Consider the following 12,690-nt stretch of genomic DNA (forward strand, 5'->3'; position numbering starts at 1 on the left):
TGATGTTGTGGAAGATTCGCTTTCAGGATTCCTGAAAGCGGAAAATGTTTGATGTAAAAGCGAGAAGAGAGAGAGAGAAACAATGACAGATGAATGTAGAAAAAGTATGATCTCCTTGATTATGATAAAAGTGGGATCACTGATAAAGACAAAATCTAGTTGACATCATGAGCCTTGATTATCAACTAAAATGACAAAAACAAATAAACAAACAAAAGCATATGAAGGCAAGCACAAGGGGTTTACATTTTAAAATACTAGCGGAGCTTCTTGGGGTCACCCAATTTTTGAAACTTTTCACCTTCAGTCAACCTTCGCACAAAAGTCTTAGTGGGGAGTTCTTCTAGAATATGCACAGTCAGTTGTGTAGCATTTCATCTTCCATTTCAACAGTCAGTTGTGGTAGCACTTCATCTTCCATTTCAACTATTGTTTTTGTGCCACTTCCTTCCTCCTTATCATCTTCCAAGGTGTTGATGCTCATAGTTGCCATCCTTTGAATATCATCTTCTGCTCGGTTATCTGGTTGCATCACATATGCTGCCTTTGGGAAAGAAACCATCAGTGGAGGGATTTCCATTTCTTCTTCTTCAGGCTCCCTTCCCTCGATTCTAGCCATTCTTCGTTCTCTTCGTTTATTGGCAGCCCAACGATGATCCTCCTTCTTAGGCTTATATCCCAGCCCAAATCTTTGGTCAACAGCTCTCATTGTGATTGGCTTAATCCTTTTTGGTATTCCCGTGATAGGGTCATATTGGAAAGGGATTCCATGTTCCAAGAAACATCGAACGGCCATCTTTGCTGCTGTTGATATCTTCGGCTTTCTTAGCACTGTGCTTTCCGGTACCCACTCAGTGTTTACAATCTCAAAGGCATGAAGATTCTCATCTGTGCAATCCTCTGCCTCCAGAAAGGGTATGGTCACATTCTTTACCATGGAGATTGTTTTCCTCTGCTTTGACGGTTACCAACATCCCGTTCATGATATATTTCAAACACTGGTGTAATGAGGAAGGTACTGCTCCAGCTGTATTGATCCAAGGCCTTCCGAGTAACATACTATAAGAAGGGTGGATATCCATAACTTGGAATGTGGTTACGAACATTTGTGGACCCACATACAACTCAACCTCTAAATTCCCAATGACTGGTCTAGGTGAGCCATCATATGCTCGTGCCATCATAGTGCTAGGCTTTAGATGAGATTCATCAACTGGCATTTCTTTAAGCATATATTTGGGCAATACATTAAGAGCCGAGCCGTTATCAACAAGCACCTTTCCAATAAGGAAATCTTTGCATTTCACGGTGATATACAATGGCTTGTTATGCCCAGTTCCTTCAGCACTTAGTTCGTCAGCCGTGAAATATAGGTAATTTGAAGCGTGGATCCTCCCTACCAAATGCTCCATGGTTTTTTTGTTCAATGTCCTGGGGGACATATGCCTCGTTCAGTACCTTTTGTAAGGCATTTCGATGAGGCTCCGAGCTTAGTATCAAGGACATGAGAGATATCCTTGCTGGAGTCTTTTTGAGTTGATCCACTATGCAATACTCACTATGCTTGATCAACTTTAGAAATTCATTTGACTCCTTCTCTGTTACTGGCTCATTCACCTCTACTTCTTTATCAAGATCCACCATTTCTTTACCTTTGGCCTTCTTCAACTCTTCAGGTGTAAAACAGCGGCCACTCCGTGTTAGCCCACTAACCTCAGAATAAAATAAAGGGAGAGGGGCTTGAATGTTCGAGGTACAAACATAGTTATATGGCATTGCACTGTGATCTCTTTTGGTAAAGGAAGGTTTAGTCAAGATCAGCCTTGCGAACCCATTAGCCAAAGGTTGAACTCTACAGACCTCTGATAATTTGTCTTGGCCTTCCATCATACTCACCTCCTGGTTGCCCCCCAGGGTTTCGAGTCTCAATTCTCCCATGAGTAGCATCTTTGCAACCTTCTGGCGAAACTTGACACAATCTTCGATATGATGTCCTCCATCCTGTGGAACTCACAATAGTTATCACTTCCCAATTGACATGTAGTGCTTATGTTTAGGAATCCTGATTGTAACAACATATCGTATAACCTCTTCATGGATACCTTCAACATTTGGCCTTGATTGCCAATCTCTATCATGCCCACTCCAGAACTACTACCAGTATGTTTAGGCAATGGATTTGAAATGACATTAGGTGGATCTTCAAATGATACCCACCCCATCTTGATGAGTTCTAACAACTTCCTTTTAAAAGCGTAGCAAGTTTCAATTGCGTGCCCAGAATTACCGGCATGGTATTCGCAAGCGAGTTCTGGCTTGTACCACATAGGAAAAGGCGGTTGGATTTGCGGTAGATGGATTGGGGTTATTTGCCCAATACTTAGCAATTTAGCGTATAAATCTTTTAAAGGCATTGGTAATGGAGGTAATTGCTCAGAAGTATATCTGGTATATGGCTTTTGATAGTTGTTTTGGATATTAGGTGGGGTAATTTATTCTGTTGGTTGGATTTGGAGGCAAGGGTTTGGGAAAGTTCATGTTGGTGAATTGGGGGGTAGATGTTTCTGGGTTTGGGTAATTTACTCTTTTGCCTTTATACCCTCCCTCTAAGTTGTTAACATCTCCTTCTCTTCTTCTTCCAGAAAATCCCTTTTTCTCTAGAGGCTCCGGTATGCGCCCGGCTTTAATGCCTTGTTCTATTCTCTCTGCTACTCGTACAACATCATAAAAATGTTGAGATGAGCTGCCCATCAAATGCTCATAGTAAGGTGCTTTAAAAGTGTTAGCAAATAAAGTCACCATCTCTGTTTCGATTAAAGGAGGTTGGACATGTGTCGCCTCATCTCGCCATCTTTGTGCATACACCCTGACTGACTCTTGGCTTCTCTTTTCCATGGACATCAAGCTTGTTCGATCTGGGGCTATTTCCAGGTTAAATTTATACTGTTTGAGGAAAGCCTCCACCAAATCTTTCCATGTCTTAATTTTAACAGTTTCCAACCTCATATACCAATTTAAAGCAGAGCCTGATAGACTATCCTGAAAAAAATATATCAGCATTTTATCATTATGGATCACTTCAGCCATCTTGTTGCAGTAAGATCGTAGGTGTGTGTTTGGGCACTCTAAACCTGTATATTTGGTAAATTCTGGGATCCTGAAATCTTTTGGTACCACGATGTTTGGTACCAAACATACATCAGCTGCTCGTGTTGGGTCAAACCAATCATTTCCTTCTACAGCTCTCAACCGTTCCTCTAATGCAGATATCTTATCTTGGCTTATGAAATTGCTTGACCTACTATCAACAGGCCCATCCGTCGTTAAATCCACGGTGGGTAGCGTGTGAGCTGGCCGAATAGGGATGGCTGGCGCAAAATGTTGTTCTGTTACTGAATCTGCCCCCAGAATTGGTGATGCTATGGGAATATGTGATATGGGTGAACTCGTAGCTGGCTGGGCGGATGTTCCCTCCCCACTTTTTGCTTTTAACAGTTGTTCAAGCAGATTAGACATCCGTGACACTTCACTTTTCACTGATTCTAGCTCGCTCTGGTAGCGGGATTCTAGGTGAGCCCTCTCTTCGTGTTCCATTCTTGTTCTGAATCTGGTGTAATGGACCTTATGTGGGGGACCTATGTTTCAACTGTGGTATGCAAATGACATATTATAAACAAATGTATGATGTAAGTAGGATGCGTATGTATATTTTAATGAACTGATTCATGACTTTCGTAATCCTTTAGGCAAGATTTCTGAGCTGAACTGATTGCTGTAAAGAGTATTTGCCAAGTTCTTTATCAGTAACATTCAAGTGGAAAGAAAGATAGGTTATAACCTTTTTATAACAAAACTGAAGCTTGTACAAAAAGGTATAAATCAAACAGCACTTAATACAAAAACTATTTTACAAGGCATCCCCCTTATCAGCTAAGTCTTCAACAAATGAAATGAGAGCCCCCATATATTCTCGATATTTTGTAACACTATTTCCAACTTGGGTAGCTTGTTGCATCATCCTCTCCGCATAACGAGCCACTTGCCCAATCTGTTTCGTCATATGTCTTATTTTTGCATGCAACAAGACGTTATCGGTGATTATCACTTCATTGCTGGCCCTTAAGGCTTCATTGCTCCTTTCTAATGTTCGGACCATTGTCTCAAACAATGTTAATGTAGTCCTGACTCTTTGTAATTCTTCTCTTGCGATGTCTAGCTCAGCGATTTTGGAGTTCATTTGAATTGTAAAGCTGTCAATATCTTGACATTCCTGGCACACTTGCTTCAGCTCATGTAACTCTTTTTCTATTTCACCATAATGTCTTCTTAGCCGCTTTTCTTGTATTTCCAACTCAGATTGTAGAATCATTATCTGTTCTTTTGAATCCTCAGCCCTTTTCTGGTAATCTCTTCTATCCACCTTGGCAGTCTTTCTCATACTTCTCTCTTCCTCCAACTGTACCATATATTGGGCACGTGCTCTTCTTTCTTCTTCTATGTCGGGGTGGACTTGTCGATTCTTCTCTTTTTCAATTTTTATCTTTCTTATGAAACCGCTCCTTTCTTTCTTCAAAGAGTCCAATGTCTCTTTATCTGTAATTATCTTGCTTTTCGTTGATTTCATTATCTTGATCAATTCTTTTTCTGTGATCCCATTTTTGTGACTCAGTTTGTCATTTGCACTTATGAGATCTTTCACCTCCTCCTGGCTTCCTTTGGCTATTGCTTCAGCTATTTCTGCTCTTTTCTGCCATTGTTTGCAAGATATTAGTTGCTCCTCTTTCTCTTCGAGTTGTTGTTTTAAGCAATTCCTCATCATATTTTCTTCTTCTACTTGTTTTTCCAGGACTTGTTGCTGTCTTTTGCTTTTGCCGAGGTCTGTGCCACATCTCTCCAACTGTCTTCTTAGTTCTTCCTCATGAAGAGTCCTTTTTCTTTTTGGATGCTCCATTATTGACTCAAGATGCTCATGTGTTGAAGACTCTATTACCCCAGGAAGCTTTCCATTTCTCCAGCTTGTATAATTCTGACTGACAGATGAGTCAAACATGCTGCCTTCTTCCTTTTTCACCAGAACAGGCCTTTCCCAGTCTTGTTGAATGAGTTCCATTTCTTTGAAGTATGGTTGTTGTTTGAATAATCCCATGAAATCTGCTAAACCCAGAGTTCTTGGTGCATACTGCATTCCTCCTAACTGTCTTGTTACCAATGCTGGGGCATAACTGATGTATCCCGTTACACCAATTAGGGGAACCCATACCTTACTTCCACAACTCATTATACAGACTGTGTTGTTCATCCATGGTGCTTTCCATTTGAAGTTGCTTTGTGGTAGTGTAGAATATTTCTTTATCCATGCTTTCTCATCCCAATGTCTCCAAGTCTCTTCTATTGTAACTTTCAATGGTCGAAGGTCGAACCACCAGAAGTTGTTGAAGATGTCCCTTGGTGTCTCAATATGACTGATAATCCATAAGTATAACATAGGGACACAACATCTCATTACCCCCTTGCCATTTATTCTACAATGGTTGAGTGACAACATGGTTTCGGCCAAAATTGCTGAAGAAGGATTGATCTGATCATACTCGTATTCTAAAAATATGCTTGCGGCTTCCAAACTGATGACCCCAATTTCAGACGGAAACAATACGAGGCCAAAAATGGCGAAAGCCACCAATCGGTATCGTTCATCTCCTAATCTGCCTTCCTCAAAGTTTTTCTTCATCCTAGCTTCAATGACCTTCCATTTAAAACCCCCATTAGCTATTCTGCATTGACTGATCATTCCCAGGCCTAACATCTTTATCACCTCCGCGGCTGTGCCTTCAAAATTTCGTCTGAGGTAAATTCTGTGGCTTTTATTTGGAAAATCCAGGATCCTCTCATATTCCTCCAAGGTAGGTGTCATATCTATGCTCCCAAAAGTAAAACATCGATAACTAGGATCCCAAAAGGTTACTAGGGCTTTGATTGCTGTTGTTTGTAAGGGTAGCCTCATTAGTTGAGCAATTCTTCCATATCGCCTTTCGAAAAGTGTATCGTCAACATATCTCATTATGGGCCATATTTTCTCCAAGTCATTGATTGTGTGATTTATTTTGGTAATCTCGGGTAATGTACTGATATTGATTCTTGGACAGTTTCCTTCAGCTACCTGGGTCAGCTCAGATTCTTGCCCAAACTTGTGAAAAGATTGATACTCAGTCATGATTTCAGTTCAACCTATAATGATGATTGTTACATGATTAAATGCAACATGCAAATAACAATAAAGTAATATATTTACAGTAACACAAATCCTAAGGTTACGTTCTAATCATTATGTGAGACAAAAAAAAAAAGAAGGTAGGTTTTCTACCTAGTCTCAAAAAAGGTCTCATATCTGCCCAGTGACGGCCTTCATAAAGGCAGTAATGGGGGCGTTGCAAGGAACGGTTAAAGCACGTATGCCCACCATTACCAAGCAGGCACTCAGATATGAGTTGGGTGTTTCACGCATCTGAACCCGACCAATAGTCATAGGGCAGATCGTTAATACCCCACTTAAACTTAAAGGCTTGTGTATTCGTTTCAACAAATTAAAGCATTGACATATATATACAGGAATTAAAGTGCGTAAGCAATAAAAAGAAAGAAATGCATAAAAAAAAATAAACATGCAAAAAAAAAAAAATAATAAAAAAAAAAAATAAAAAAAATCAGACAAAAACAAAGCTTAGTCCACAAGATCCCCAGTGGAGTCGCCATTCTGTCGCACGTGTGCGGCGGCGCAGCGATCGTCCACCCTCAAGGGAAAATTTGAATAATTTATTCCTGGCAAATAGGGAGAGACAAGGAATTCTTGTCTCTATATGTGAAAATATGGACTGGGAGTCGCCACCTAGTATTCTGGTTACTAGGAACCTTAACTGGTCTTTAGAGATCGGGTACGGAGACTGGTTGCGTAAAGGGAAGGTATTAGCACCCCAACTACGCCCTACCTAAGGTAGGCTGCATTGTTTTAATGTCTGATAAAATCTAAGGTCTTGTTTGTGGTTTTTTTTTTTTATTGTTCGGAATACGCATTACATGTAATGTCATATCCCAAGTTCTATAAAAAAATAATAATAATAAATTAAATATCCGGAATATGTATTACGTATAATGTCATACCCTAGATATTAAAAGATAAACAAAATAAATTTTTTTTGTTGTTTTTTTTGAAATTTTGGCCAATATTCTCTTGACTTTAATAAACTGGTTATTAAAGCCAAAATGCATGCTAAAACATTATTGTTTTTTTTTTTTATGAAAAATACAAAAATGATTTTTTTTTTTGAGACATTTGGCCGTATGCACAAAAACATTTTTTTCTCTTTTTTTTTTTAATTTTTGTTTTTTTTATATTCTTGAAAAGCTGAAAAACTGGGTATTTTCAGTACCGGATTTATATTTTACGACATAAAAATATTGCTCGATATTAAATCAAAATGACATAAAAACTACGCGGAAATATTATAAAATGCTGAAATAAATATTTTGATTTTTTTTTTTTAATGGGTCGGGTGAACAGTATCATGTGAACAGTACCACGGGACAAAACGGGGTATTTTAATACCGGATTTATATTTTTACGATGTAAAATACAGACGATATTAAGCAAAATGATAGAAGAAAATGTGCTTTTTAAAAAATATATATAAAATTATAACAACAAAAAAATAATAATAATAAAATAAAAATGGGCCGGACCCGGCCCAAATGCATGGGCCGGGCCGACCAAGCCTATTTACATGGGCTGGGCCGACGGCCCAGCCCAGACCCAAACGGGCTGGTTACTGTGCATCAGCACAGTAACCAGCCCTTCGTTATTTGCAGAACGTGAATTAATTCACGTTCTGCATGAAGGCGCAGTAAATCATAAACAAAGCGAGGCAGAGGCGGGGCAACAGGATGGCGTACCTGCGGTGGCGTCGAGGCGGTGCTGCTGGCGGCGGAGGCACGGTGGCCGGCGGTTTTCCTTCTCTCTCTCTCCTCTGTTTTTGTTCTCTTCTCTGCCGAATCTCTTCCTTCTTCTTTTTTTCTTTTTTTTTCTTTCTGTTTCTCTCGTCTCTCTCTACCCTCTTTATTTCGTGGAATCCTTCTCCTACTCCCTCTCTCCTTTTTTTCAGTCCCGTTCCCCTGTTTTTATAGGAAAAAACAGGGGGAACGTCACGGTGGGGCGGCCAACAGTGGCCGCCCCCCCCCAACTATCGAAGTGGCCGACAAAAGTATGTAAGTGGCTGAATTGTAGGCGTCTTATTGAGCCAAATCCGGGAAAGAAGTTCGGCGAAAAGTGGAGAAGAAAAAAATTTCTTCTCCCCTGTTCTCTGCGTGCGCAGGGAAGAAGACAATGGTGCCGTTTCAAAACGGCACCGTTTTGCGTTTTCTCTTTTTTTTTTTTTTTTTTTTTTTTTTTTTTTTTTTTTTTAATAAACAGTACGTGAAACGGCGCCGTTTTGGTCAAAACGCGCCGTTTCATTTAAAAGGAAAAGGCGGTAAAACATGTCAGATTCAAATTGCGTCCCTCAATTTGCGCGCGTTTTACGATTTCGTCCTTGGTCTCGGATTTCTTCAATTAAGTCCTTAATTGGCCATTAAACTTCATTTGTATGCAATTAAGCCCCTGATTTGACCAAATTAACTTCCAAAAATTATAATTTGACCCTAGAAAATTAATTTCTTCCAATTAAAGCCCAAAATAACTCCAAAAATCAATTTTTCTTGCAATTAAAACCTCTATAAATTCAATTAAACCTTCAATAAAATTTAATTGAGTCCATAAACTTCTAATTTTGCATTTTTCTTCCACAAATTGAATTTTCTTTATCATCGGGGCTCTCATCAGTCAAATGATATACTGTCAAAAATTAATTTTTGATTTTTGAACATCCTTAATCAATTTTTTTGAGCATTTTTAGGGCGCTCTGACATTTTTTCACTGTTATATTTTTTAATAATATATTTTTTTTGATTTTTTTTGTATTTTTTAGGTGAGGACCCAAAAATGGGTTACAACAATATTTATGGGATTCGTTTCAAGAAGAGGAAGACAATTGATCATAGAATATAAATAGCACAATAAAATACAAGACATTATTCATTAATTACTCAAAGAAACTTCTTAATTATTTGATTATTATGTAAGGAAACAGAGAATGACTGCTCCTCCTATTGAGTTACATGGATCAACAGTATATTACTCTGCATCTCCTTGTCAACGACATATTCAAACTGAAATCTCTAAATTCTACTGATAAAAAAACTGTCTCATACCATGCGATGCTTTCTTCAGCTTTATGCGAGTCTATTGTGCTAGCGCTTCAGCTTCCCAGTGTTCATTTCTATCCTTGAATGAGACTAGCTAGGCTCCCCCGATAAACGAAAATTCCTTCGCACGAATGAATATCTTTTATATATCCAAGATCAGTTATTTCTTGGGTAATAATGTCAAATAAGGTTAGTTTCTTACAAGGGCCACATTCAAAGATAAACTTACTGTTCTTCCAATGCGCAATTGGTGAAATCCGTCCATATGAACCAGTCCCAACAGTGAATTGTTTTGTCCAACATCCCTCCTTCAACGTCCATATCTCAAGAAAATCCTTGATGTCATGAACAGTAAGCAAAGCAAGGGAGTCATGGTATACTGAAAGAACAGTTTCCCTGGCTGGCTTGTCATAGTCTGGTAGCTGCATATCTTGGATCAAATCAGTAGCCAAATCAAAAGAAATAATGGCTTCGTCATAAGTTTTCCCACCAGAATAATCTGATCCCAACCAGTAAAAAACTCCATTCAAACAAATGTAACATTTATTGTTGCTCAATAACTTGTAATTTTGTGGCAAATCTCCCCAATATCTCCAAGAATCAGTACTTAATGAGTACACAAAGACTGATAAAGGATAACGAATTTTGCTATTTGTTTTGCTCCAACTTTTAATAACAATCACCTTGTAATCTTTAGTTACTCTATCAAATCCAAAACCAAAAACTTCCTTGACACCAGCATAAAAGCTGAGGGATGGGAGATTGGGTTTCCTTATTAGTGGAGGTAAGGTTTTCAGTTCATTGGTTGCAGGGTTCCATAGAGCACGATGATCCCTATAAGAATAACGGTCCAGGTAGAATATCCCATTGCAAGGACCACAGATGAAGGAATTATATATGGGCCTTTCACGCAGTTCTTCGTATGATAAAATTGTAGATGTTTCATCTACCAAGAATTCATACAACGCAAGCTCTCCTAATTTAGTTACGAAATACTGAGCAAAGAAAGTATCACTATCGTCATAGTTGTCATAGTAATTATTAAGATGCTTGGCTATGAAAGCTTGGCTAGTAATGATCGCATACCATGACCTGCAAACGCACTTGAATTGCACTAGAGCTTTCACCGGCAGCCACGATAGAATCTCAGTTATCAAATCTTCAGGTAATGGATCTTCGATCTTGATTGCCTTTCCTTTCAACATCTCTCCCTTTTGGCTTCTGCAACCTTGTATATATATATAAAAGTCAGAGATAAAATCATTGTCACCTTGCTTTTAAAATACAACTGAAAACCCTTTTGCTAACGTATTTAAGGAAAGTGTCACCCTAAACCCTACACAATCAATTATAATCTTCACAGTTATGAAGTACGAAGAAGAAGAGAACGAAACAACAAACGTACGTAATGCTGTAATAACAAAAAAAGAAAGAGAATAAAATTGAAGTTGAAACGTGAAAAGTTAATGTATAAGGTTAAAGAAAGCAAACCTCAGACAGATTTAAGGTTGAAGGAAACAAACCTCCGAGTTTGATATTTAGAACAAGGCTCCCATGCCGGATACCCTAATATATAGCTTATTTTTATATTGCCAAAAGTCCTGACCCTAAAAAGTTTGTCTCATTGTCTCCCAGTTTTGGACTTTTAGTAGTAAGCCCATAAAACCAAACGAATAAGAAAAGGGTATTTTTCTACATGTTACCCAAGACAAGATAGGAGCCCAATGGGCCTCTCTATAATCATTCCATCAATTTTCCATAGAAAATAGTATTTTTCCCGTATATGTTCCTATTGTTTTGTTCTTTTTCCTAGAATACGATTATTTCTTTCAATTTAAGGTTTGAAAAATAGTTTAATTAAACAACTGTTTTGAAAAATAAAAGAACGGTTGTAAATTGAATTTCTCTGAATAGATATATAGTAGGTATTGAGGGAATAAAAGGCAGATTAAGAATTTTAAAAATATTAATATTATCTAATATTAAAGTTGTTCCGGGGCACAACTTTCTTTGAGTTAAGCACAACTTCTTTCGAGCTAGGGCACAACATGTTCTGTGTCCATCACTCAAATATATATCACCTCCAAAACACAAAATAAAGCATAAATATGCACAAAATTGGTGATAAGACAATCACAATACTAAGTATAGAGGACTTAAAATATGTATATTTTTCAATCCTTTTGTAATTTTTTTATTTATTAACATGAATATTCATGTCAACTCGCTTATATCTCGGCTAATTCTACGGACTCTAAAATTAATAATCATGTAAGTTTTTAGTAGTTTTATGTTTATGAGATTCGAACTGATAATTTTTTAAAAAACAAATTTAAAACCTGAATAATTAATCTATAGATTATTTTTTACTTGTTCTCGAGCACAAGAACCTCAAGGCAATGAGAAAACAAAATAAGAACGACTATCTAACCTAAACTGCTCCATCTTTGTAGGACTCACAGTGACACTTAGCACGTGGATTTAGTGGATGAATTGTAGACTCGTGAGGGTTTACTAGGATAATACCCACAAAACTTACATTGCACATCTAACAACTACTCATAAATGTCCAGTCTTTTTCAACTCATTTCAATAATAAACACAACATAAATTATCAAATCAGATCAACAACATATATAATTAATGGGTTTTTTAAATAAAAGTGTTGTTTAACCACTATTTAAATAACTTTTTTTTTCTTTCTTCTTCTTTGATTTCTCTCTTTTCTTTCTTTAAACCTAGAAAACAATGATGGTGCTTCTGTGTCGTTCATCGTCGCAAACTGCTGTCATTTGATAAGATTTCCATAAAAAAAAAACGTTTTTTGTAAGCCCACCCCCTCGTCAATCCAAATACACCCTTCTTTTATCCTAAACCATTAGCATGTTGGAAAGCACTTAATTTCTTTTTGAGCTCCACTCATTAGCATGTTGGGTTATGGAGGAGCTAATATATCTGGCTTCTCTTAATAGTGCTTTACTCAACTTACTTTAGAGTGCTAACTTCAGTATTAACAAAAGGGTATTTTCATCAGAGCATATTTTAAATTTAAACCAATATCTCAAATCATATATGTTCATACCTAACTACTAGTGTATCAATGAAGAAAAAGAATCTTAAGAATTTACCACTAATAAAATATGGACATGGACAGGGAACCATCCATGATTATCATGTGGTATAAGTCTAGAATTGACACATGATGCATGGTACTTTCAATGTCACCATGGAAAAATATGGAGAAAGGACCACAGATTTATGGCATGTATCCTTCACGACACCTACTTTTTTAAGCTAATAAAGGCTTATAGTTGATTATGAACACTTGTGTTCACATCAACCCGAAATATTTGTCATCAAGAGATGTTTTTACATAGTGAAAAAGATATATTCCTAAGT

At 37.6% G+C, this 12,690-nt stretch overlaps 1 protein-coding gene across 1 annotated transcript; it reads right to left on the reverse strand.

Annotated features, from left to right (window-relative positions):
- Positions 1-9,195: 9,195 nt before the first annotated feature.
- On the reverse strand, positions 9,196-10,607 carry LOC118060474 (F-box protein CPR1-like). The gene is made up of 2 exons (XM_035073693.2): positions 9,521-10,607; positions 9,196-9,412 (listed from the first exon to the last, which is right to left on the reverse strand). The coding sequence occupies exons 1-2, from the start codon at positions 10,494-10,496 to the stop codon at positions 9,366-9,368; spliced, it is 1,023 nt and encodes a 340-aa protein (XP_034929584.2). The 5' UTR covers positions 10,497-10,607; the 3' UTR covers positions 9,196-9,365.
- Positions 10,608-12,690: the final 2,083 nt, after the last annotated feature.

This window comes from Populus alba, chromosome 17 (assembly GCF_005239225.2).
Source record: "Populus alba chromosome 17, ASM523922v2, whole genome shotgun sequence".
Lineage (NCBI taxonomy): Eukaryota > Viridiplantae > Streptophyta > Magnoliopsida > Malpighiales > Salicaceae > Populus > Populus alba.